Source organism: Acartia tonsa, chromosome 10 (assembly GCF_053477335.1).
Source record: "Acartia tonsa isolate MP-2025a chromosome 10, ASM5347733v1, whole genome shotgun sequence".
NCBI lineage: Eukaryota > Metazoa > Arthropoda > Copepoda > Calanoida > Acartiidae > Acartia > Acartia tonsa.
In genome coordinates, this window is record NC_137269.1 from 31,928,580 (window position 1) to 31,954,079 (window position 25,500).

At 29.1% G+C, this 25,500-nt stretch overlaps 1 protein-coding gene across 1 annotated transcript in view; it reads left to right on the forward strand.

The window, feature by feature from the left end:
- Positions 1 to 25,254, forward strand: part of LOC145329909 (glutamate-gated chloride channel-like) — a 99,151-nt gene extending 73,897 nt beyond the window's left edge. Inside the window, exons 13-16 of the mRNA XM_080174372.1 lie at positions 3,891 to 3,978; positions 16,082 to 16,177; positions 22,203 to 22,298; positions 23,381 to 25,254. Of these exons, the coding sequence (XP_080030498.1) occupies positions 3,891 to 3,978; positions 16,082 to 16,177; positions 22,203 to 22,298; positions 23,381 to 23,644 (544 nt within the window). The 3' untranslated portion in view covers positions 23,645 to 25,254. The remainder of the gene's footprint in view (positions 1 to 3,890; positions 3,979 to 16,081; positions 16,178 to 22,202; positions 22,299 to 23,380) is intronic.
- The last annotated feature ends 246 nt before the right edge of the window (positions 25,255 to 25,500 follow it).

Sequence of the window (25,500 nt, forward strand, 5' to 3'; positions counted from 1 at the left end):
GGAATGATAAAATGTATAATTAGTAAAAAAGATGTTAGGAAAATTTGTACAATAAGGAACAAAGGTTGGTACAGATAAAATATACAAGAAGGAATAAAGGTTGGTAGAGATAGAATGTACAAGAAGGAACAAAGCTTGGTACAAATATAATGTACAATAAGGAACAAAGCTTGGTACAAATATAATGTACAATAAGGAACAAAGGTTGGTACAGATAGGATGTACAAGAAGGAACAAAGCTTGGTACAGATAGAATGTACAATTTTCACCCAATAGGAGTTACCGCATAATCATGACAAGAAAAGCAAAGATTATTTATTTAAAATTTTGCTTTTATAAAGTTCTTCATAAAACCACTCCTGAAGTGAGTTAATTAATGGCCATTTTTTATCAATTGCTTTGCTAAGGTCACGGAAATTCAGCCTTAAATAAATCATATATTGAGAGATTTTATGGCTTTGCTTTGAAATATATTGAATAATAATATAAAGCTTTGCAGTTTATGAAACAAAATTAAAAAAAACAATTTATTCTGAAAAAAAGATACACAAATGATACAGACTAAATGACAGTTATAATTACAAAGTATGTATGCTTTGCAAGGCCTGTATAAATGATGTTGCATAAGGAAAAGGTTCTGTTATTTGTATATAAAAAGAGATAAATTATAGGTACACACTTTTCAAGATATTCATTGTTCAAAACAGTTTTTATTAGTTTTAACCTTATTGTTAGTATTAAAGCACATATACGGATTGAAAAAAATATGGATATAAAAAGAAATAATAGACAGAAATTTAAGATATCATATAATTGAGAGGTAATTGCAAAAGCAAAATAGTTCCTACAAAAATGCCTTATGATTTAAGTTTTTAAATCATTTAAAAATTTTTTAATGCAACTTGGTTATTTAAAAATATCACATTTTCAGTATTACTAATGCATAACATAAAACGCTGTAAGTCTGAAAATTAGATAGATGATTTTGAGAATAGGTAGGAGAGAGACCTAATAGAGGTGTCCATTATTTTTACACTTTTGTTTTACTGTGTTTTACTTTCCAAAGTAAATAACTTTTTTAGCCTATAAATTACCTTACCTCGTAAGGGCGGGATTGTCCTTTGATTTTTACGTGATCATCTAGAGAATCCAGAGCATATTCACATGAAATGGGACGTGACACTAAAAGGATATTAGGCTAAGTAAAATCCAAAAAAAACTTAGCACTCATTTCAAATAAAGAAAACAAGTTTTTTTCCTCTGAAACTGAGCTTAAAGTTGATAATAAAGTACTAGATTCTTAGAGAAAAAATAAAACAATTAAAAAGATTCAGTTTACTGAACAGGTCTAGAATGTGTAGACTGTTTTCAATACAATCAGTACATCAAAGGAACAATTTATAATGCAGACTTTTGCCCATAATCTAAATTCACTTACTCACTTCAATCAGAAAAAAAAATGAAAATAAGATTTATTTTGAAATCCAAGTAATCTGTATAGTAATTTTAAGATTAGTGGTGGCAAAAAGTGTATAAGTAGTTCATCATAATTCTATGTATAGTATCTCTTATTGTGTCTACTTTACTAACTATTCATTATTCTAATTTGGTATATCTTAATCTACTAAATGTACATTATTCTTTATAGGGTTATAGTTGTGTGACTACTCTTCTAACTATTTATTATTCTATGTTGTTATACCTATTCTACTTACTTTTTGTTATTCTATTAAGTGTATATATTTAAGGGACTACTCTACTGACTGTCTATTATTCTATATAACTATACTAGCGGCTACGCCCCTAGAAGCCTCTAGGTGCACTTAAGGTAGGAGGGGGAAAGTCGACCTCATCCAATTTTAAATTTGAGTTTCAAAAGTGTAAAAAAATATTTTTTTTTGGGGGGGGGAGGGGGGTAAAGACACACTCCCCAAAAATAGTTTAAAACCTTCCCAGGACATATAAGAAGCTTCACTGTAAAGGAGAACAATATCGGTTCAGCGGTTAGCGAGATTCTTCGGGACAGACAAAAAACGCTTACTACTTTATATAATACTAGCGGCTTCGCCCCTAGCCTCTAGGGGCTTTGCCCAAGAGGTGATAAAAAAAAATTATTGCGAGAGACCATAAAGGACCATGGAAACTCCTTCAAAAAAAAAAAAAAAAAAAAAAAAAAAAAAATGGGGGGGGTTTTTTTGGTTTTTGGGGGGGTTGGGGGTGTCCCACCCCCCGAGAAAATAGCTTAAAACCACCACAGGACCAATAGGTAGATACCCTGAAGAGTAGAATCCGATCGGTTCAGTGGTTACCGAGATCTTAAGGGACAGACAGACAGACGGACGGACAGACGGTCAGACGGACAGACAGACATCGTTCTACTTTGTATTATAGATTACTGTGAGAAAACTCTACTATCTATCTTCATCTTTTATAGTATATTTTTAAAAGCGAAGCTTTTCTATAATTAGGGTCGGTCCGTCCGTCCGTACGTCCGTAACGGATAGCTTTTTTCGCAAATTTAGGCATGTTAGAATTGTCCTATTGATTTCAAACTTTGCATGGTGATTCTTGTAGTAGTTAGGTACGATTACCAGAATGTCCGTACGTCCATTTTAAACATGTTGATTTTTTTACTTTATCAACAACAAATTTTTATGTGATCTAATAATCCGATTGATCTGATTTTTGGTATACTGATTCCTGGGACAACAAAGTACAATATTATAAGCGGAGCAACCCTATAATCAAGTCCTAAAAATGTAAGTATGTCCATAAACATTATTCTGTATCAAGCAGTTTTTCAACAATTTTGCTTCGACATATATACATTTATATTCTTATTATTCAGTTCTGACACTAATTACCCCCCCCCAAAATAAATGTTCTTTAAAAAATTTTTTTTGGGGGGAGGTATTTACCCCCCCCCCCCCCCAAATTGAATGTTCTTAAAAAAAAATTTTACTGAAATTTTTTTTTTGGGGGGGGGGATCTATGATGTAATTGTAAAGCACTGAAGATTCCATAAAATAGATACCTAACTAAATTAAATATTTCATTAAATAATGAAAAAGAATTTCTATAGGCGATTTCTTTTGGGAGGATGTCAGGGTGTCTCAAAACTAGTTATAAAACTTACCAGGACCTATAAGTCGCTTCACTTTAAAGTATAATCATATTGGTTCATTGGTTAGTGATTTAATTATTGTATTTTTATGTTCTAAAGAATGAGATACTACTATATATTTGAATAGTAGTGGCGCCCTTAGCATCTAAGAACTCGTGTTTTCTAAAGGGTAAAAAGGGAGGAGAAAAATAGCCTAAAACCACTCAAAGGATTGACCTATAATAGTGTGGAACCATCATGGGATCTATGTGAAGCTTTCCTAAAAAGGAGAACTCAGTATTAAAAGTAATGAAATCTGAAGCTATAGTCAAATAAACCTTACTTACTACTTTATGTTATAGGATAGTACTTATTAACTTAATAGATTAGGTAGGTGCTTTTTTTACATAATTAAATTACCCCCCCCAAAAATTTTACCCCCGGGGTAAATTAGTTTGGGGGGGTAATTACCCCCCCCCCAACAGATTTGGGGGTAGTATTTACCCCCCCCAACAGACTTTAGGGGGGGTAATTACCCCCCCCAATCAAATTTTACCCCCGGGGTAAAAATTTTGGGGGGGGTAAAAAAAAATTTCGGCGCGCTTCGCGCGCCATTTTACCCCCCCAAACACGAATTACCCCCACACCCTAAAATTTTTTACCCCCCCCAAAAAAAAAAGCTTGGACGCCCCTGTAATGGTGTACCTGCTCTTCTGGCTATCCATTATTCTATGTAAAGGATATCTTATTGTAAAACTACTCTATTAAATATCTATTATTTTTGCAGGGTTTCCCTTGGTGTGACTACTCTACTAACCATGTCTACACAACAAGCTAGTATCAACAATTCTTTGCCTCCTGTGGCATACACTAAGGTAGGATTTTAATAATGATTTCTATAATGGTAGCATGACTATATAGAATATTACTAGAGTTGGCTCGATATAATTATCTCCCTATTGGCTAGTTTTCTATATGCATATCTATTTCTCAAACAATCTATTTTCCTCACCCGGCATTACTATCTAAAAGAAAGTAAATATTTAATAATTTAAATGATTTTAAAAAGATTTTTTAAATTATATTTTTTCCTTTACATTACCATCACCAAAGGGTTAATGATGATGATTACAATTTTAGTTTAATATTTGACCACACAAAATGTCGCCACAATCGAATTCGTTTAAAACAGAGTTTTCTTAAATTTATTATATTATAAATTTAAATTTTCTTTTTTATGATTAGAAATTAAGTACATCAATATAAGGTAAATAGCAACATGAAATTAAAAAAATGAATTTATTTTTAATAAAGTAAAATAATGGGTCTTATTGTTCTGGGCAATGAGAGTTTATTATGGATTATTGGAGCACTATGAGTTTTAATCATACAGCATGACCCTCGAAAAAGTATTTTTAAGCATCTGCAGCCCTTATTTCTCAATGAATTATTTAAAAATGCATATGTCCTTGTTCTCCATAGTATTCCACGTAAGTAGATATAAAAATATTTTTTTTACCTCCATTAACACCGGAGATTTTTAGAGCTAAAGTTTTGAAAAAGTGACTGAGAAAAAGAATTTTTTTTTGTTTCTCTTATTTTTTGGATGGTTATATTATGTTTTTCTGGCAATTGAATAATGAGACACAAAGAAAAACAAGTTAACTAAATATTTCTTTTTATTCCACCAAAAAATATAAATTTTTAATGGCAAAAAATACTACTGAATGAATTGATTATTTGCAAATTTTAGGTTATTTATTAACCCTTATTTATAGAAAAGGATTAATTATGACAGTTGCTCCGCCTACTTTTCTGACATCTCAATTATTTAATAAGGGGTAAATTAAGCTTTTTAGACTAAAAAATCATTATGTTTTATTTTTATTTTCTTTATAACTTTTTTGTTATTAAAGTTAGGATTGTGAAACAAAAACAATTTTCCTGCTATATTCATAGAGATTTATTTGGTTTTTTAATCTTAAACAATTTTGCCTAATAAGTAAGTTTTTCAAAATATCATTAAACTAAAAAGACTCAAAAAATATGTGTAAAAAAATGCTTTTTACTCAAAAACTAAATTTTTTATTTCATTTTTGTATAAAGTTTCTGCTAGTAACAAAAATAAAAGGATTTCTAGCTTAATTTAGCTAAAAAAGTCGTATTATGTTAAAAGTTACTTTTTCCTCAGTCACTTTTTCAAAACTTTAGCACTAAAAATCTCCGGTGTTAATGGAGGTAAAAAAAATATTTTTATATCTACTTACGTGGAATACTATAGAGAACAAGGACATATGCATTTTTTAATAATTCATTGAGAAATAAGGGTTGCAGATGCTTAAAAATACTTTTTCGAGGGTCATGCTGTATATTCCTTGGAAAACTTGAGCTCGTTTATAGACATTTATTTCCTATATAGATCTGACATGGATCTTGAAGCAATCAAGCAGGCCGTTTTGTACATGTTAAAAATTGGAAGATTTCATTAAATAAAAGTTATCGCAAATATACTTAGTAAATAAAATACTTTTATTTCCAGTGAGTTTTTTATTACCATTATCCAATAAAAGTCTACAATCAGACATGTAAAACCAGTAGATAATAGAAATCTTTGGTCTTATGTAAGACCCAATCAAAAGTTTTTGTCGAAAACACGGAAATAACATGAAAAAGTATTCTTCACAAATACCATTTAGAGATGAAAAACAAATAACAAGAAAGTACTGTACAGTTTTTAGGCGTAGAAGACATTATTAAAAGCAAAGCTTTTTAATAATTAGGGTCGGTCCATACGTCCATCCGTCCGTCTGGAACGGAATGGTTTTGTCGTTAATTTAGGCATATTAGAATTATCCTTTCGATTTCAAACTTTGAATGTTGATTCCTGTAGTAGTTCTATATTATTTAGAAAGCGTAGCAACTCTATAATTGTTACCAGAATGTCTGTACTTCTATTTTAAACATGTTGATTTTTAACTTTTTGAACACAATTTTTTATGTGATATAATAATCCGATTGATCTGATTTTTGAAAAGTACAATGGTATAAGCTAAGCATCTCTATAACCAAGTACTAAACGTGTATATATGTCCTAAAACATTATAATATGTTAAAGTAGTTTTTCAACAAATATACTGATAATTTTGTTTCGACTGTTAACATTTGTATTCTGATTAATTATTTCTGACACTCTACTAGTTTTAATATTCGTTTGTCCTACCGTTTCAGAGCTTCGCTTTTATGGATGTTGCCATCCTTGTTTTTATAATAAGAGGATCGTGAAAAATAGAAAAACAAAATAAAATATAAAAAAATGACTACCTGTGTTAAGACTTCATTTGATATTTGAATCATATTGGTATCATATTCTTATTAATATATAATAACTAGAGTTGGCTCGATATAACTATCTCCCTATTGGCTAGTTTTCTATATGCATATATATTTCTCAATAAATCTATTTTCCTCACCCGGCATTACTATTTAAACGGAAGTAAATATTTAATAATTTAAATGATCTTAAAAAGATCTTTTAAATTATATTTTTTTCTTTACATTACCATCACCAAAGGGTTTATTATATGATTACAATTTTAGTTCAATATTTGAACACACAAAGTGTCGCCACAATCGAATTCTTTTAAAACAGAGTTTTCTTAAATTTATTATATCATAAATTTAAATTTTCTTTTTTATGATTAGAAATTAAATACTTCATTATAATGTAAATAGCAACATGAAATGAAAAAAATGAATTTGTTTTTAATAAAGTAAAATAATGGGTCTTATCGTTCTGGGCAATGAGAGTTTATTATGGATTATTGGAGCACTATGAGTTTTCAACGAATAGTCCTTGGAAAACTTGAGCTCGTTTATAGACATTTATTTCCTATATAGATCTGACATGGATCTTGAAGCAATTAAGCAGGCCGTTTTGTACAGGTTAAAAATTGGAAGATTTCGTTAAATAAAAGTTATCGCAAATATACTTAGTAAATAACAAAAGAAAGACCAAATGAGCAATTTTTCTTAAAATAATTTATGCATAAATTATTATTTCAAGATAAATAGTTTATAATCTTATATGTCAATCCTTATAATATAGTAAAGGTTTATAACTATTTTGGGTGAGGGTAACACCCTAAAAGAAATTGCCCATATACAAAAATTCCCCACTCAAAAAAAAATATTTTACTTCTCTTTTTGAAACTAAAAATAAAAATGTAATGTCGATTTCAACCCTAACCACCTTAAATACCCTTAGAGCCCTCTGGGGGCGTAGCCGCTAGTACCACATAAAGCATAAACCATCCCCAAAAATATGTAAAAATACTTTTAGAACTTTTATACAGGTAGATCCTATTTTAGAGTATCACTTGATGAAATATGTTTTATTAAAGGTTGTCTGTCTAAATTATATTGAATTAAATTCATACAGGATTTAACCAGAATTAGTTGCTCTTTGAAAGAAGAAAAAAAGATTTTTTATAAAGTGGATTAAAGTATGGGTTATATTTATGATAAGTCATTAAAATTTTGTTTTTAAAATAAAATCTAGAATGCAAAAATACTATCATTCAATTTTCAAAATATAAATATGGATTATAAATATAATAAGTCATTAAAATTTTGTTTTTAAAATAAAATCTAGAATGCAAAAATACTATCATTCCATTTTCAAAATATAAATCTTTATGTATTATCTATAATACAAAGTAGCTTGATGTCTGTCCGTCTGTCCGTCTGTCTGTCCCTTAAGATCTCGGTAACCGCTGAACCGATTGGATTCTACTCTTCAGGGTATATACCTATTGGTCCTGTGGTGGTTTTAAGCTATTTTCTTGGGGGGTGGGACACCCCCAACCCCCCCAAAAACAAAAAAAAAATCCCCCCCCATTTTTTTTTTTTTTTTTTTTTTAGAAGAATTCTTTTGTAGAAATATTCTTTTTTAGAAGAATTCTTTTGTAGAAATATTCTTTTGTAGAAGAATTCTTTTGTAGAAGATTTCTTTTGTAGAAAATTTCTTTTGTAGAAGATTTCTTTAGTTCTTCTTATTTTTTTTTTGAATTTTTTTGTTGTCATCTCTTGGGGCAAAGCCCCTAGAGGCTAGGGGCGAAGCCGCTAGTTATGTATATAATAGTACAGGTAATTTAAATATCCTAACTCTTAGAAAACTATTCTTGAAAGCAACCCTATATAATTGCATGTCATGATTCCAGTTAAACCAATTATCCAAGTTTAAAACCTTCATAAATACCAAGAATTTGATATTAAACTTTTTTATCCTAAGAACAGATGTTCTTCACTAAACTTTTTTAAGACAATTGTCTGTTGGAATATTATTCAGCAAAAAAATGTTCAGCACATACTGATCTCACAAAAAAAATCAACTTGAATAAAAAAAAGATATCAATAAATTATTTGATAGGAAATAATAATTTGACCCTTAATGGCTAAATCAGGATCATATGATCTTTTTACAAAAGCTAGAGGATATATTTATCCATGAGTTTTTTGAAAAACTTTCAATTATTGTTAATCTATATGTAATAAAAAGAATATTGTAGAAAATGATTTAGAATATTAAAATTATGGAGACCTATTATATAAAGTAGAGTGGTTTTAAAATTATGAAACTACATTGTGCAAGAGATTATGTCCTTTGAATTTATGGACCAAAGCTTTTGATCAAGGTTGAGCTAGATAAAGATTTTTTTGCACACCTCTAAATTTAAATATTTAATGGCTCAGCAGAATAGAGAAAGAGATTGTGACTGTAAAAGAGAGACTGTGTATGAGACTAGCCTGGGAAAAGTCCACCTGCTGCTAGTTCATGTTACAATAATTATACTCAGGCCTATTGTGTACACTTTTAATGTTGTCATTACCATAAAATGATTATAATGGATATTTCTTTTATTAACTTTAACAAGTAAAATCTTTAAAAATATTAGGCAAGCCTAGGAGTTAATGCAGTTAAATAGGACTATGTAAGGACAACTAAAAATCACAAAGGATCACTAAAAATTCCTAAATTCATTGAATTTAAATGTACCAAGTACACATTCTTATTAAAGGTTGTAACCATAAGAGTAAATAAGGGAAAAAAATGCAAGGCATGCATGCAATCACACCTTTCTTTTAGTCAATGCGGTAGAGAGGAATAGATGTACATGATTGATCAATTTACATCAAGTGCAATTCAATTCATCTCTTTGCAATTTCCATTAAATGCAGAATTGTTTCCTTTCATACTCATAAACAAACACACCTATCCACTCATACTCACTTTAATTTACTCAAAAAATCACAGACAAACAACAACAAATTGTATACTTCTTAGTACAGAAAATTTAAAATAGTAAAAATTGTACTCTATAAATATAGCTACAATCCTAACAAAAAATTTCATAAAGCTCATCTTAAATTGACATGTTATATTTTGTGAGAAATTTGAAAACTAGTAAAGAATTTTTAATTAATCCAATTGCAATTATAAATTGTTTTGATATATTTAAATGATCACAAATAGTTAATTTTTAGCCTACCCAAAATGTTTAGATTTACTGCTAAATAACAAAACATAACAGGATTCCAATGTTTAAAGCTAATATATGTAATGTTGTAATATAAATAACCCCGCAGTATACCTACACAATACATAAATATAAAGATAAGTTTGACAGGCAAAGCAATTTAACATAAATAATTGTTACCAAAAGAAATATGTGAATAGTGTTTACTCATTTTTCCTTTGCTTGGAAAATAACATTAAATTTATTATTATCAATATTATACAGACTTAGGCTAGCCTCTTAATGGCTGTTTTAAAAATGTATAACTTCCATAAAAGCTCTACTTTGAAAATAATTCTCTCACAAAAATAATATACATTTATTGTCAAACTAGTTAATGCAATATTTTATTGATTTTAAGCTCCTGTTTTTTTTATATTTGAAGCTGGTAAAAGATATATAAAATTAGATCATTACAGAAAAACAAAAGTGAAAAGATGAGTAGCTTTACCCACAAGTAAAATCTTAATCTGAAATGTAATGTCATTATTGTACTTAGTCCTTACTACTATCCTCAATAATCCAGATAATGCAAATGGCATTGATTGAACACAAACAATTATTGGGGATATTGAATATAGAACATGTAAAACATGGTTGGAGTACAAGGTGTACTAGGTTGTTCAAGAAAAACAATAATATATACAAAAATTTGTTATTCAGAATTAAATAAGTTTAGAAAATAGAATTTCTTTTTTAAAATTTAAAAAGAAAATATTTGATACTTAATTGCTTCAGAATAAATTTAAGAAATTTTAAACCATTTAAAACTTTTTGTTCTAAATATTTGTTAGATTTTATCTTTTCCCAAAGCTAAAATAAAATAATTAAAATTATGCTCCTACTTGAAGAAATAATATTCATGAGAAAGGGTCAGTGTGACGCAAATAAGAATTTCTATTGAACAAAATCAGGGAAACTCAGTGATAAGTAAAGATGGGATTTAATATGAATTAATTTATTATATTCCTTTAACCATTCAAGAATATGACGTCAATATAAACCTAAAAACTAAGTTGCCAAGAAAATATGAAAATCACAAATGTGTTTAAATTAGAATACCTATTTTTTTTTAATTCTAAATTTTTAGTTTAATAAATTATATATTGAAAAAAGATTACTTTGTCCCTGACACAAAATATAAATTTGAGTGGGAAGTGTCTGAGCCAAGAGTAAAATCATTTATCATTGTACAGTCTGATTTCTAAAATCTACCTTTTATACCTTTTCATAAAGTAAATTTACAATCTTTTTACAACATTTATACTAAAAAGATAAATCAAACAAAAGAAGTCTTCCACTGTTATAATTAGGAAAGAAAAATATAGAAAATTGCCCTGGCTTTTAAATTAATTACTTAATTTTATAACAAAAATATCAATATTGATAAAAATATTTTGACAAATTTTCTGTTTTGAAATTCCTTTATTGTTAGTGGAACTAGTACTTTGCAATTTCTAGTTGTCTGTCTGATTGAAATTTGACTGTATCCATTTTTCTGTCTGTCTAAATGAATTTTTTGTAGGTCTATCTATTTTTATAGTATGATTAAATGGCTTGGTATTTACCAAAATTAATTTAAAGAGAAGAAAAAAAAATTTGTGAAAGAAAGTTATTTTTTCTCAGGGTCATTGATGAATTCTAAACTTCCCTGGATTTTATGGAATTATAGATCAAGCTCTTTATGCTTTGTCTACAGATAGAAATCCTATTTATTAATATTATAATATGTATATTTATATCTAATTATATATCTGTCTGTCTATCTATCTGTTTTTCTTTTATTCGAATAATACATGGAAAATTGTTCCTATGTCTTTATATGCATATCTTTATATTCTTCTACACACCCAGCTGTGACATCAGCATTGCACACTGCAAGATTTTCCTTGTTTATTTCATGACACCAAGCATAATTAATAGCTTTTATATGTGTGTATTTCATAAATTTATACTATTGTTTGCATTTATACCAAGCAATAATTATTTAATGTACAGCATTTATATTGTTTGTTTACAACAAACTTTAATTATGTGAAAACAATACATGAACATACAAAAATTTATTAAACTTTTTTTCTGAACTTAAATAGTTTAAGGAAACAAATACATAATTCCTGCTTAAACTTTAATTGTTGCATAATTTGCTTTTTCTGTCAACATAAGTTTACCTTTATATTTATTGTCAAATTAAAAGATTTGCCAAAATAGATAAAGAAAGTGGGAAATCTATTACAACTCTAATTCCACATTGCCTATTATTCTAAGGCATAATGAACATGTCAATAAAATACCTTTTAATTGCACAAACCTACATGTATGTACTAGCATACTATTAACATAACATTATCCACAATTAAGAATTGTTATTGTAATTGTTATGTTTTGTCATATTGGAATAAGTTTAAATTAATTATGTATATTTTGCACTAGAAAACATAATATAAAATAATATATCCTTTTATGTTTTTACCTATATTTTAAATGGAAATTATTTTCTAGGTAATTTAATAGCATACTGATTAAGATTAAGATCAGCATATCTTTGTCTAAAACAAAAATATATTGAAAGAAAGAATATTGTTTTAAAACTATTTTAGAGATTGTTATTTTTTCCTTTCTTTTCATTTATAATCACAGAATTATGTATGCTTGTCTGAATTTCATTGTTTTGGTGTTGAAAGTAATAGGATCTAATTCAAATAATGAGGTTTTTGGAACATGAATGAGTTAAATGTACGTTTACTGTCAGTACTAAATTAAAAAATGCCTTTTATAGGCTAAAACTTTATTAGTTTGTCTGAAGAAATTCTAATAAAAGATGATTACATAGTAACAGAAGGTGTGAGTGTAACAGATATATTTGACAAGTTATTAGACAGAGAATAAAGAAATTAGAAATAGGAAAGATACACATTTTGAGAATGCTAATAGCACCTAAAATTTTTTTACAATTTTTTTTACAATCCTTTTGGAAGTAATTATGATTCCCACATTTTCTTCTGCCTCTCCCCATCAATGTTTCTGTCCTCTTGCTTTGAAATTGTCAATATTCTAAAGTTTTGTATGAATTGAAAGCTTATTCAGTATTCAAGGTATGTGCTAAGAAGAGTGGCTATCCACACCTCTCCTTAAGTTTAAATGGGATCTCTATTTCTATTATTGTAAAAATAAAAAAAATTTAAAGACTAAATTGATGTATATTAAAAAAGTTTCATTGATATTCGGATTTTAAAAAAAGTTCCTGGTAGACATTAGGTTGGTTGAATCAAAAAAAAGCTTGTAAAAGGGGGGGGGTTGTATTCACCCTCCTGGCAAAATTTAGAGGGTTTGATGTCTAAACCCCTACACGCCTCTTAAAAAGGTTCTACTCCCCTATTACTCCCCCCCCCCCTAATAGAGCCAAGAAGGGTATCTAGGTAAAATATATATTTCCAACTAAAATTTAAGTGGGATTTGAAAAAAAAAGTTTGCCCACTCAGGGAAACTTTCTTAACTTTTGAATGAATGACCCCCTAGGAGGGTGTATCCTACCCCCTCAAACTAAAAATTCACCTCTCTACACCACCCTCGATTTTGGTTTAAGGAGGATATCCAAACCACCTGCACGCCACTGAGTAAAAATAAGAAAACTATTTAGATTAAAAACCATTATTTGGTTGATGAAAGGTGTGACTATGTGACTGTATACAGTGACTGGGACCTTATCTGCATAAAAATTCTTCCTTAGAATGTATTTACATATAATGAAGAATATTTGCTTTTACTCTGTTCAGTATTTACTATGTAGAAAACCTTTGTATTACATTAAGGTTTCAGGGAGGGAAATGATTATTTGGAATTACAATTTGCTTTTATAGATTTGTTGAAGAAGGAAAATTTCCTGTGGAATAAAAAATAATTTGTTTAAGTAATATTTCAAAAGATTTCTATCATATAATTTGGTCCAGCTGTTTACGAGATATTGGAAGAAATACTATCATTTTGCTAATAGTGTTTCTTATTCCTACATGAAGGTGTTTTAATAGGAATTATAGGTATATTATGGCTAGGAAGACATCTTTATTAAAAATTATAGGATAGGAGGATTTCATATAGTATTTGTAATATAGATATAATTTTAAAAGAAAGTATTGATGATATAGGTCAGATTTTAGCATGTTAATACATTGACAGCAAGATCACACCTTGGCTGTTATGAGCTGCTTTTATATTCTATATTCTCCACTATTTCTAGGTTTTAAGACCTATTTAGATAATTCCAAATCAGTATAAAATTGGGCTAAAATATTTTTTTATCAATCGAATTTTACGGTATCTTAACATCTTACAATTTTTGGCCGTCATGATTTTCAAATTTTTATTTAAATAATTGTCGATAAGAATTTAATAATTTCAAACGGTTCAACGGAAGGCTTTTCTTACACATGGTTTGAATTCCTTAAAATTCAATATGTGAGATTAAAATTTGAAGAAAAAAAATATTGGTTGTTTCGTAGAAACGTCCATATATCCCTATATAACAAACAAAATATAAGCAAAGGTTCAATACTTAAACAATATCTTCATCATAATGTTATGTCAACAAAATGATAATAAACTTTTTACTCTTTAAATTTTAAAAAAAGATACTATTGTAAACATTTAAAGTAAATTTAGTTTTTAGCACTGCTCACATTGTATAACTTCTATAAAGTTAATATCACAACAAAAAGATTGACAGATTTTTTTAATGATCAGACTCAGGTCTTGTATACAAATAAATATTATATCCATCTTATTCCTTTTCTACAAACAACAGAGTTATTACCAAAGATGGTCTCTCAGAAATCCGTTCAACTAAAAAAAAGTTTCTACCAAATAATGAAGATTTTTGTTTTAATTTCAATCTAAAAGTACTAGCTATATATTTTCATAGAGGGGAATGTGATGTAAAATTGGCATACACCCCCCCCCCCCCCTTAAAATTTAAATTGGTAAGGCCTGTTTTTAACTCCCTAATTGTTAACACCCCTCTTGTCAAACCCTAAACACGCCACTACATTTAATAAGTGAATTTTTTGCTCTGTTTGGAAATTTTTAAAAATAATATTTCTATTTTCATTTTCAATAAAAATAAATATTAGCTTGAAATAAATACTCTAAAATTATAGATTTAGGTTAACTAGAGATCCATAGATGCTTAGGTTGAAATAAAAATCTGAATAAGGAAATACAGACATTTGTATTTTTTACAGTGTTCACATTTAGTAATTGAGTAACTATATTTCTGACAGCGAATAAATACATCACAAAAATACCACTAAATATACCAACATTTTTTATAACACGGAAAATAAACAACCAAAATAAATCCACCACTTCATTTTAAATAAGTTAAATAAGATTGTTTATACCTTATGACAAAGTTGTAAAAAAAATAATTCCTTTGGTAGGTTTGGTGATTTTTTTTGTAAAATTTAATTTTCCAATGTTCCATGTATTTGTTTATTTCCGTAGGGTCCATGTAGATTAGAATACCAATAATCTCCTCTGTCTTTTATCTACAAATATGTAAGTTTTTAGAAGCAAAACAATTATCATAAATTGTTTGTGAGTGTCTATCTGTCCTTCTGTCGTCTATCGGTAATGCAAGGGTTGTCCTATTTTTTTCTTATCAACGTATAAACATTCAATAAATCCTTCTTTTCTTTTTCTAACTTTCTGTCTTTCGGGTATTTACATTATAATTCAAAAAGCTTTGCTGTAACTTTACTTGATCATCCTTGTTTAACTTCACCTTGAACTCAATTTTAATTTTTAGTTCTTTTGCTGCAGTAGTAAATTATAAAAAACTCAAAAAATAAAAAATTCAAAAGTTTACGTATTTGTATATATCTAATTATTCTAATTGTTTAAATTTCAAGAATGTTTTAAGGTTTAAATATTCCTGAAAAAAAACATTAATTTTTAGAAATAATCTATTTGAAAACAAATTACATCTAACGAGGAAAAATGAAATAAAAACATATATTTCTTGTCATATTTGTAAAACTAGGTAAAGATTATTACAAATTTATGGTCTATAGATTATGAAAAGAAAATTTAGTTTTATATCTTTTTCTGAACTAACATGAAATAAAGATATTGAAACAAGAAATAATTGGTATTTTTACTTTGTTTTGGTAGAGCAGGATTTAGGCTCCTGCGGGGTTAAAATCACGCGAACCACTGCACCTAGAAAATCCTCCATTTTAGGAAAGCTTCACATACATCTACGGAGACTATTTTATTGACCCTCCTCTATACTCTAGGGAAGAAGCAACTAGTTTTAAAAAAGAAAAATGGTTGATTTCAGTGCTCAATATGCACTTTAAGTGAAAGCACAAAATAATCTTGTAATTTATCTTTTATTTGTGTTTAGGCTATTGATGTGTGGACTGGAGTGTGCATCTTCTTTGTGTTCGGAGCTTTGCTTGAGTACGCTCTTGTTAACTATGCCTCCAGATCTGATGCGAGTGTAAGTATATTTTTTAATAGCGTAGCCACTCTTTATAGTTTGGAACTTTGCTTAAGTACGCTCTTGTTAACTATGCCTCCAGATCTGATGCGAGTTTAAGTATATTTTTTAATAGCGTAGCCGCTCTTTATAGTTTGGAGCTTTACTTAAGTACGCTCTTGTTAACTATGCCTCCAGATCTGATGCGAGTGTAAGTATATTTTTTAATAGCATAGCCGCTCTTTATAATTTGGAGCTTTGCTTAAGTACGCTCTTGTTAACTATGCCTCCAGATCTGATGCGAGTGTAAGTATATTTTTTTAATAGCATAGCCGCTCTATATAGTTTGGAGCTTTGCTTAAGTACACTCTTGTTAACTATGCCTCCAGATTTGATGCGAGTTTAAGTATATTTTTTTAATAGCATAGCTGCTCTTTAAAGTTTTTTAAACACGTTTTTTTGTTCGTTGGCTTAAAAGATTGAAGATCTATTTTTTGGTAATCGGTCGGACAAATTTTATTATCAAAAATTATCATCATTGGGGATGTACATTAATTTGTCGTTCATTGCCTTATCACTCCAGATCCCTAAGTCTTTAATTTTAAAATGTTATTCTAGAACCCTTGATATTTAAATTTTGATTTAAATATTTCATACTGCCATAACATGTGTTTTTGTTTTACTAAAATTGCTGTGTTTTTATTATTGGAGAAATATTCTTGAACTCTATTCATAAAATGAATTTATTTGAGAATTTTTTTTATTTCTCTTTTTATTGTTCTAACTCTTGCCTGAACTATAATATACCTTTTTACTATATTTCACCCGTACTTCTATTATCTCATACGACTTTTGTCTGAAAGTTTAAACTATGTATGGTAATACATTTGGCCAAGGCATTCCACCTAGTTTAACTATTATTGTTGTGCATATGAAATAACAGCAGTATGAACCATTGTTAACGTCTTTAGCTATGACGTGATTGAGTTACGATTGCTGGTATTTATTTATTCAACTCATCAGAGGCTTCACTGAAAAAGAAAGCTACATCTCGGTCCAGTGGTTAGTCAGATGTTTTGGTACAGACAGACAAACATCCTGGTTCTTTTGTTTAAAGATAACCAATTACCCTAAACCATACCTAGAATTTTTTATAATATAGATAATTTAATAAAGTAAGTAATCAATCATAGCCAGGCAAAAATGCAAAAACCTTCCAAAACTTTTATATTTTATGCCAGGGATCGTAAGGGATAAGTCAACAGCCGACAAATATATGTAAAATTCTATATAATGAAAAACAAATTTACCCCTTCAATAGAGTAAAATTATTTGTTCAATTAAAATACACCCAGTTTTTAAGTCAACGAAGTAGTGTTTTAAAAATTTTGGGTCTCAGTAAAATTTACAGTCCAATGCTAATTCCCCCCCCCCCCCCCTGATATTATGCACACATATTACATACAAACACACACCTTTACAATTTCAATCAATCCAACACACACACATTTTGAAACAAACACAAATCTATTATGATGTACTCTGACTAGCTTCGCCCCTAGTAATTTTAAAATTCCTGTCGTTCTAAGAGATTTTTTTGTATCTGTAGATGCAGGGTTAAGTAACTTTTTAAAATTTTTCATCTTACAAAATATAAACATTAAAAACTATACGTAAAAATGCGTAAGAGAGGTTTCGTGATTTTAAAAAAAACTAATCTTGATTTCTTTAAATGCTCTTGTTCATATTCTTATCCATGATTTTTTTGTGCTACTTTACTAATGGATGTTGTCATTCTTGTTTTGTATTAAGTTTATAATCATTAAAAAATAAGAACCTTAAACTTTCAAAAACGTCATATTTGAACCAGTCTATCCTCAGCACGATATGAAGGTCAGGCTAATCCATTATGTATGGGTTTATAATTTGAAAAGTTGTTAGTCCCACCTGTTACAAGTCTTATGCTAAACAGTTTGTGGCTTCTTTGCTTATTGCTTTTTAAAAGCGAAGCTTTTCTATAATTAGGGTCGGTCCGTCCGTCTGTCCGTCACAGTTAGCTCTTTTCGTTAATTTAAACAGGTTAGAATTGTCCTATCGATTCCAAACTTTGCATGATGATTTATGTAGTAGTTATGTACAATTTAGAAAGCGTAGCAACTCTATAATCAATAGCAGAATGTCCGTACGTCCATTTGAAACATGTCGATTTTTAACTTTTTTGACAACAAATTTTTGTATGTTAAAATTATCCCATTCTTTTGATTTTTTTTTAAAATGATTCCTATTCCAACAAGGTACAATGTTATAAGCGATGCATCTCTATAAACAAGTAACAAAAATGTAAGTATGTCCTAAAACAGTATCATCTATTTTTTTCAACAAATGTTCTTACAATATTGTTTTTACTGATGCATTTAATATTCTGACAATCTACAAGTGTTAATGTTCGTTTTTCCTTCCATTCCAGAGCTTTGCTTTTCTGGATGTTGTCATCCTTGTTATTTCTGTTAGTGGTTGCGCCCCTACCTTAAAAAAATAAAAACCAAACTAGAACATAACCAAATCAGTTCAGTGGTTAGCAAGATCTTTTGACATACAAATAGTTTAATCAATAAAATCTATATGTTTAAAATTTTCAAAACTTCTTACAAAAATAGAAATTAAAGATAAAATCAGTTTATATAATCTGCTTACATAATCGATTACAATTTGTACTGTAATTGGTTAAATATTCTGTGACAAAATTGAGTTTAGAAGGGAATAAAATACAATACATACAACAAATCTACATTGGAGGACCCTAGAAAGTGGTGAAAAAATAGGGCTACAATTCATTATTTTGGTTATCTTGGCTATTTAGGGGAAGGGGAAATGAAAATTAATAAAATCTTTGTTTTACAAAACATGATGTACCTACCAGGGACGTCTAGGGGGGTGAAGGGTAAAGGGGGGATTATCCCCCCCCCCCCCAAAAAAAATATTTTATTTTTAATTTTTATTCCCCCTCCATATCAAAAAAGAATGGAAGTCCTTGCTTCTATGACATAAAGAATTTCTCCCCCAAATTTTAATTTTCAAATTATTCCCCCCCCCCCCTCCAAATAAAAAAGCTTGAACGTCCTGTTACCTACACTATAATATATTATCATTGTTTCAAATGTTTTAACACCAGATTGAATATTAGTCCTATATCCCTGAACCTTTATTGTCCACCACAGCTAAAATTTGTCTCTACAGTTTTATCATCTTGTTTGATTACAGTTCAGTTTTGCCCGGTTGTGTTACAATTGTCTTGTAATTCACCAATGACAGAAAGTTGTTAGAACCCGCCTTAAATTGAATTGTAGAATGTAATTATCCCTGATTAGTGTGCGCAGCAATGCCGCTATACCCACCTAACCCTAACAAATATATAACAATGCATTCATATAAATAGCTTCTACCATGGATTAGGTTAGGTCTATGGAAGATCTGAAATGTTTTTTTTTAAGAGAATGCCGCGTTAATGCAGAAAAGGAAAAGGGAGGTGGGGGCAGGGGAAATGAATGGGAGGGGGACCGTTTATTCTCTATTTTTTGTCTAAAAAAACACGGCATTTACTTATAAAAACCCACCTCTAAATAGAATAAAATGGGAAAATATTTTCATTAACTTTCTAAAAAGGACATCAATCTGCTTAGAAAATTATTGTACAGTTGCATTTTTCCCTGTAAATAACAGACCTGAGGTTACATGGTTTCTGAGATTTTAATTGGCATCAGGCACACCATCTCATTCTTTTTTTGGTTGATATTTTGGGTTTCGTATCTTTTACCTATAAAGACAAATATACATTGGACTGAAAATTATTCTTGTTAACAAAGAAAAAAAACAAGCTTTTTCATTTGTTGACTGAAAAATTTTGGGTACTTTTCTACGTAAACACTTTTCAACCAATGATATTGATCTACACAGTGTGTAAGTTTGATTCTTATCATATAAGTGATGTACATTAATTTATTGTCCATTATCTTATCCCTGCAAATATAGGATATACAAAATAGTTTGCAAAGGTAGAAAGATTTTATTTTGCTTCTAACTAATACAACTTTGTACTATAACATACATTCTCTTATTTCCCTTCCTCTCTTAAGATCTAATTAGCTAATTCAATTTGAGAAAACCAAGTTGAAAATATTTAGCTGGACACACACAAACTTTAGATTTTATCAAGGAATCTTTAGGGATAAGATATTGGAAAATAAATTAATGAACATCCCAATAATGATAATCCCTTCTGTTGATTATTATTATTGGTGGAAAAGTTTGGACAAACCATTCAAAATTTAATTTTAATGAAAGTACCCAGGTTTTAAAACAAATTTAGATTAACAAAATTTCATAAATTGGGTATTTTCTCTAATTTATCACTATTGTTGTATCCCTTAAGATCACTGAGTTAATTAGATTCATAAGTAATCTATTTGTCTGAAGCTTAAGATCTTGGTAACCACTAAACTGATTTGGATCTAGTTTTCAGAAAACATACCTTTTTTTGTATTGGGGGGGGGAGTTGTCCAACAATCCTCCTCCATAAGAAAATTATTTGTGAACAACAATTTACTCAATTAATTTACTTTGTCACAAGAGAGTGGTTCAATAGATAATTAATTATGCAGTTTTTTTTGTATTTTTCCAAATTGCATACCTTTTAAGATCTTTTGATACAGACAGGCAGACAGCCAGAAAAACATCCTACCTCTTTTATTTGCGGATATCCCCATGTTTCATCCACGTTGAAACTTTGTATAAAGAATGTGTTGAGAAGTGTGTGAAGGAAAGATAATTGAATGATTTTTTTCTACAAAACCATTTATCAACAGCCACTGGTGTCCACCATTCTAGGAATAAAGATATTCAGCATCGGAAATAAAAATGTAGCAATATAAAGATACTTAACATCTGTAAATATTGCGTATGCCGCTCAACATTTTTATTCTCTAAGAGTGTAAGGACAATTTTAAACAAAGACGACATTTTTATACAAAAATAATTGAGAAATTTTCGTTCCGCTCAACCAAAAATCTGTCAAAACACTAATAAATAGTAATAACTTAATAGCGCCAATAAGTCAAGATATCCAAAGTATTATATTTTCTTTTTTAAGTTTCTCTTTATTTTGCACTCCTTTTTGGTTACCCTTTCTTTGTAGTTAAAATAGTTATACCATCTTAAATTAGTTTATCTTTTATTTTATTATTAATATTTAATAAGTACATTATTATTAAATGAATAGAGTAACTGCTTTTAATTGCATTAGTTGCTTTGCCCCTAGCCTTTAGAGGAGGCCGAGGAAAATAGCCCAAAACCACCCCAGACATTCAAAAAGTACAACTAATTCTGAACAGTATTTTCTGAGATCTCTAACGTCAAACAAAATATAATAGGATTAATACCATTTGGAGTGTTTTTAAATAAAATAAAATTTTCCAGATTGTATATACTCTATAATTGTGTCACATCTCATCCCAGCCAATAGTTCAATATTTACTTTTCCTACCAGAAAAATTATCTTCCTAACAATTTTTTAGCCAGGAATATATTTTATATTTAGAACCAATTTGTCCATTTAAATAAAACTTTTATTCTTTTTTATAAAGTAGTAATGTTTTTTGTCTAAAGCTTAAGATTTTTAGGTCCCAAGATGGTTTTATGCTATTTTATTTATACATTGAAACCGCAAGATGAAATTAATTCATTTTTCTGCCTCCTTCCAAGCAATTTAAAAAAAGTCCCCAGATGTTTGATTGCAATACTTTTATATAGAAGTCCTAATTGTGTAGCGTAATGAGTTGCGCCTGCTTTGGGCCAAGCCATTACCTCTACTACTGATATTGCATAGGTAAAAAATACAAAGTCTCCTTAGTTATGACGCGGATTAGACAGAGATTTAAAGCCATCATCTTCCAAACAACAAGCGGATGCGCTACGTGTTTCGCTACAGTCGCTATATTAAAGGTGAACATTTATTAATCAATATATAATAATAAGAATTCTTTTTTTTCAGAGAATACGTAAGCGGAAGGCGAAGAAGCAGATAGAGATTGACAAGGCTGCTTTTGAAGCTGAACAGATGGAAGAAAACGGCGGTGCTTTTCCAATGGTAGATATTTTTTTGTTTCATCAATAGGATGAGGGGGGGGGGAAGTAAAAATGATATTCACCTCTCAAGTCTTTAACAAATTTAACTCCCCGTGTTAGGTAAATATGGTTAAAGCTTTGAATTTATACAGATTAAAAAAAATTATGCACCAAATTGGGAGTTTTTAAAACTTCTACCCTTGTTATTTAAAGCCTCTACCCCTTTCCTTCAGAAAATATGAAGCTTTTTTTAATATGGTAATAGATGCCTCATTTTTCGTTATATTGTCGTCTTTCAGAGACGAATAACATTCTTAATGCAGATTGATTCATCGCATAACATGGAGAGAAGTCACTTTTGTCCAGAAGTTATAGATAAAGTTATTTACCAAATTGTACGCAAAATTAAAATTTCAATTTGATACCTATAGATTGAAAATGAATAATATCAGTTGTTTTTGAAAAGTTTTCCAGAAAATAGGGTCATAAACATTATTTTGAAAATAAAATTTATTGCTCTTGCAAGAAAAAGGAATTCCTAAAGTACGCCAAAGTATTGGAGAAAGAAATTGTCATAAAGTTTGTACTTTTAGTACTCTACAGTTTACTTTGTCTGTTCGTCCGTCACTCAGTACGTCAGTGGGGGAAATATGATTTTTATGAAGAATCCCATTACCAATCAGCATCAAGTATATGATCTACTTTGTCCGTCAGTCTGTCAGCCATGCTATGAATATAGGTATTTTTTTAAAATGCGCTTTAAATCTTCTTGTCCGTATTCCAATCCATGATTTTTTGTTATCCTAACGATTATTAATATTAAACACTTTGTTTAAGTCTAATTGTCATTTTAGTTTACTATATCATGCCTGGATTTTTTAAAAATCAATTGTATTTGACAGAAGCGTAGCAGATATAAAAATCCGGCGTTTCAGTCGGTCGGTGTGTTTATCTTTTTATTCAAATAGCCCCAAAACTTTGATGTTTTTAAGAGCGAAAAGCAATGACTAATTAAAATTGTTTTGTTGGTCTATATTATCTTTAATTTTTTATTCATATTTTTAAACTTGAATAAAAAAAGAACTAACATGTTTATTTTTGCAGAAACAGATGGCTGGTCGACGCAACGGGGAGAGTGTTGGTCCCCCCGGGTACCCCGTCACACACAACAACATCCACCAGTGCGAGATACACATGAAGCCGCGCAAGCGCCGCAACTTCCTGATGGCCTGGCTCAACAAGTTCCCCAGCAGGGCCAAGAAGATCGACGTTCTTTCCCGCGTTATTTTCCCCGCCATCTTTGCGTTCTTCAACATCAGCTACTGGACCTTCTACCTGACCCAGGAGGCCAATACTGATGTCAAATAAACAGACAAAAACTGTAAAAGTATTACAAAACAAAATATAATAAAAAGACATAATTAAAATATACATATAGAATAAGCAAATATATGCTTCATGGAAAAAAAAACAATAAAAAATGGTAAACGGTGTTAAACGGTGTTAAACTTAATGTAGTCAACTCAATGTAAATATTTAAACTATAATGTTCAAAAGCCCCTATTTTTCCCTCATATTTAAAAGTCCCATAATTCGCCAAAGAAAAAAATCTACTCATAGAATTTTACAATTTTGGGTTCTTTTGTAATAAAACATGAAAAAAAACAAGAATAAGAATTAATTATTGGTAGCATGCTCAACAAATAAAATTGCTACTAATCAAACTAATATTTTTAATTTTACAAAAAAAAATAGATTTTTAAGAAAAATAACATTTTTTGTTTATTATATTATTGACTTTTCTTATTAATTTTTCTTTTAGTTTATTTTTAACTCAACTGTAAGAGTGATCTTTAATATAATTTACATATTTTTTGTTAAACAAATTCTAGAAATATTCTAGAAACATTTGAATGTATGCAATTTATAAAAATCTAATTTGAAAGGGAAAGTAAAAAATAGGAATGCACATCATTAAATTGATAAAATCTTAATTAAATTAAGTCCAATATTCAACTTGGTGCATATTTATAAATTTACAGGGAACAAAATGTTAAAAATATCTATTACATAAAAACTTTATTTTAAAAATTCTTTTACTATTAAACATTTACTTATTTATGGGTGAAAAAGTAAAATTAATGCATATTTTGCAATTATGTTAGAATTATGATATAACTTTTTAAAAAGCCCAAAATGTTTAACTAATTAGGTTTTTAAATATGAAAAATATTTATTTAATGGACATTTAAAATTATTGTGTTTTTCTACAGTATAGTGTGCTAATATATTTATAATGTAAATGTGAATAATTTGCTCATGTTTTAAGATGTACTTTCTTAGATAGATTGATTATTTATTTTGGCAGCCTTTAATTAAATTTTGATTTATTAACTAAATAAATGATTTGAGGTGATATGAAACTGCCACAAAGTTGTACACCTTTTAAAGAAAAGCTCATATTTAACATAAACAAAATATAAAGACTTAATCCCATAGACAATAAGGAGATCTTCCTTTTTGATTATTTCAATCTTCCAAAATTTGGCAAGTGTCCTTATTTTTTGTTTGTGGAAAACCCGTAACACCCTAACCATTTTAGCAAAAACAAAAGTCTTGGTATGTTTATCAAATCTTGATTTTTTGGGCACAAACCTTCTATATCCAATAATAATTAATAAGATTTGTTTTCTCATAATTAGGGGTAAACATTAAGATAACATGTGATATTCCCCTTTAGATCTCTGAAATTTAGCAAACTTTTTAACATTTGTGGGAAGATCTTACCCTCCTGGGCTTTCCAAAACTTATTGAAGGCAACCTAAGCTAAAAGAAAAATAAGATATACATATACAGTTAAAGGTTTTCCGGAGACGAAAAAAGAGGTTCTGCCCCTAATTCTCCAAATCCCTTTTTTTCCAATCTTTAGTTATTATTGTGACTGTAGTAAATATTTATTGTTATGAAAAAAAAGAAAACTTTCTGTAATTAGTAAATCTGTTAGTTAGAATTTAGTTATTTTTTTTTTAATCATATTTTTGCTGTACATGATATGTTCAGCTAAAAAATGAATAAAGAAGTTGCATAATTGTGTTGGGGTTAAAAGATTAAATTTTGTATTATAATTATAATGGATGAAATTATCAGGGATGGAGGGGACATTGGACTGTAAATTTGTATTTGGTAACATTTACTTGGGTTGTTTAAACTATCAGTGTCCAACT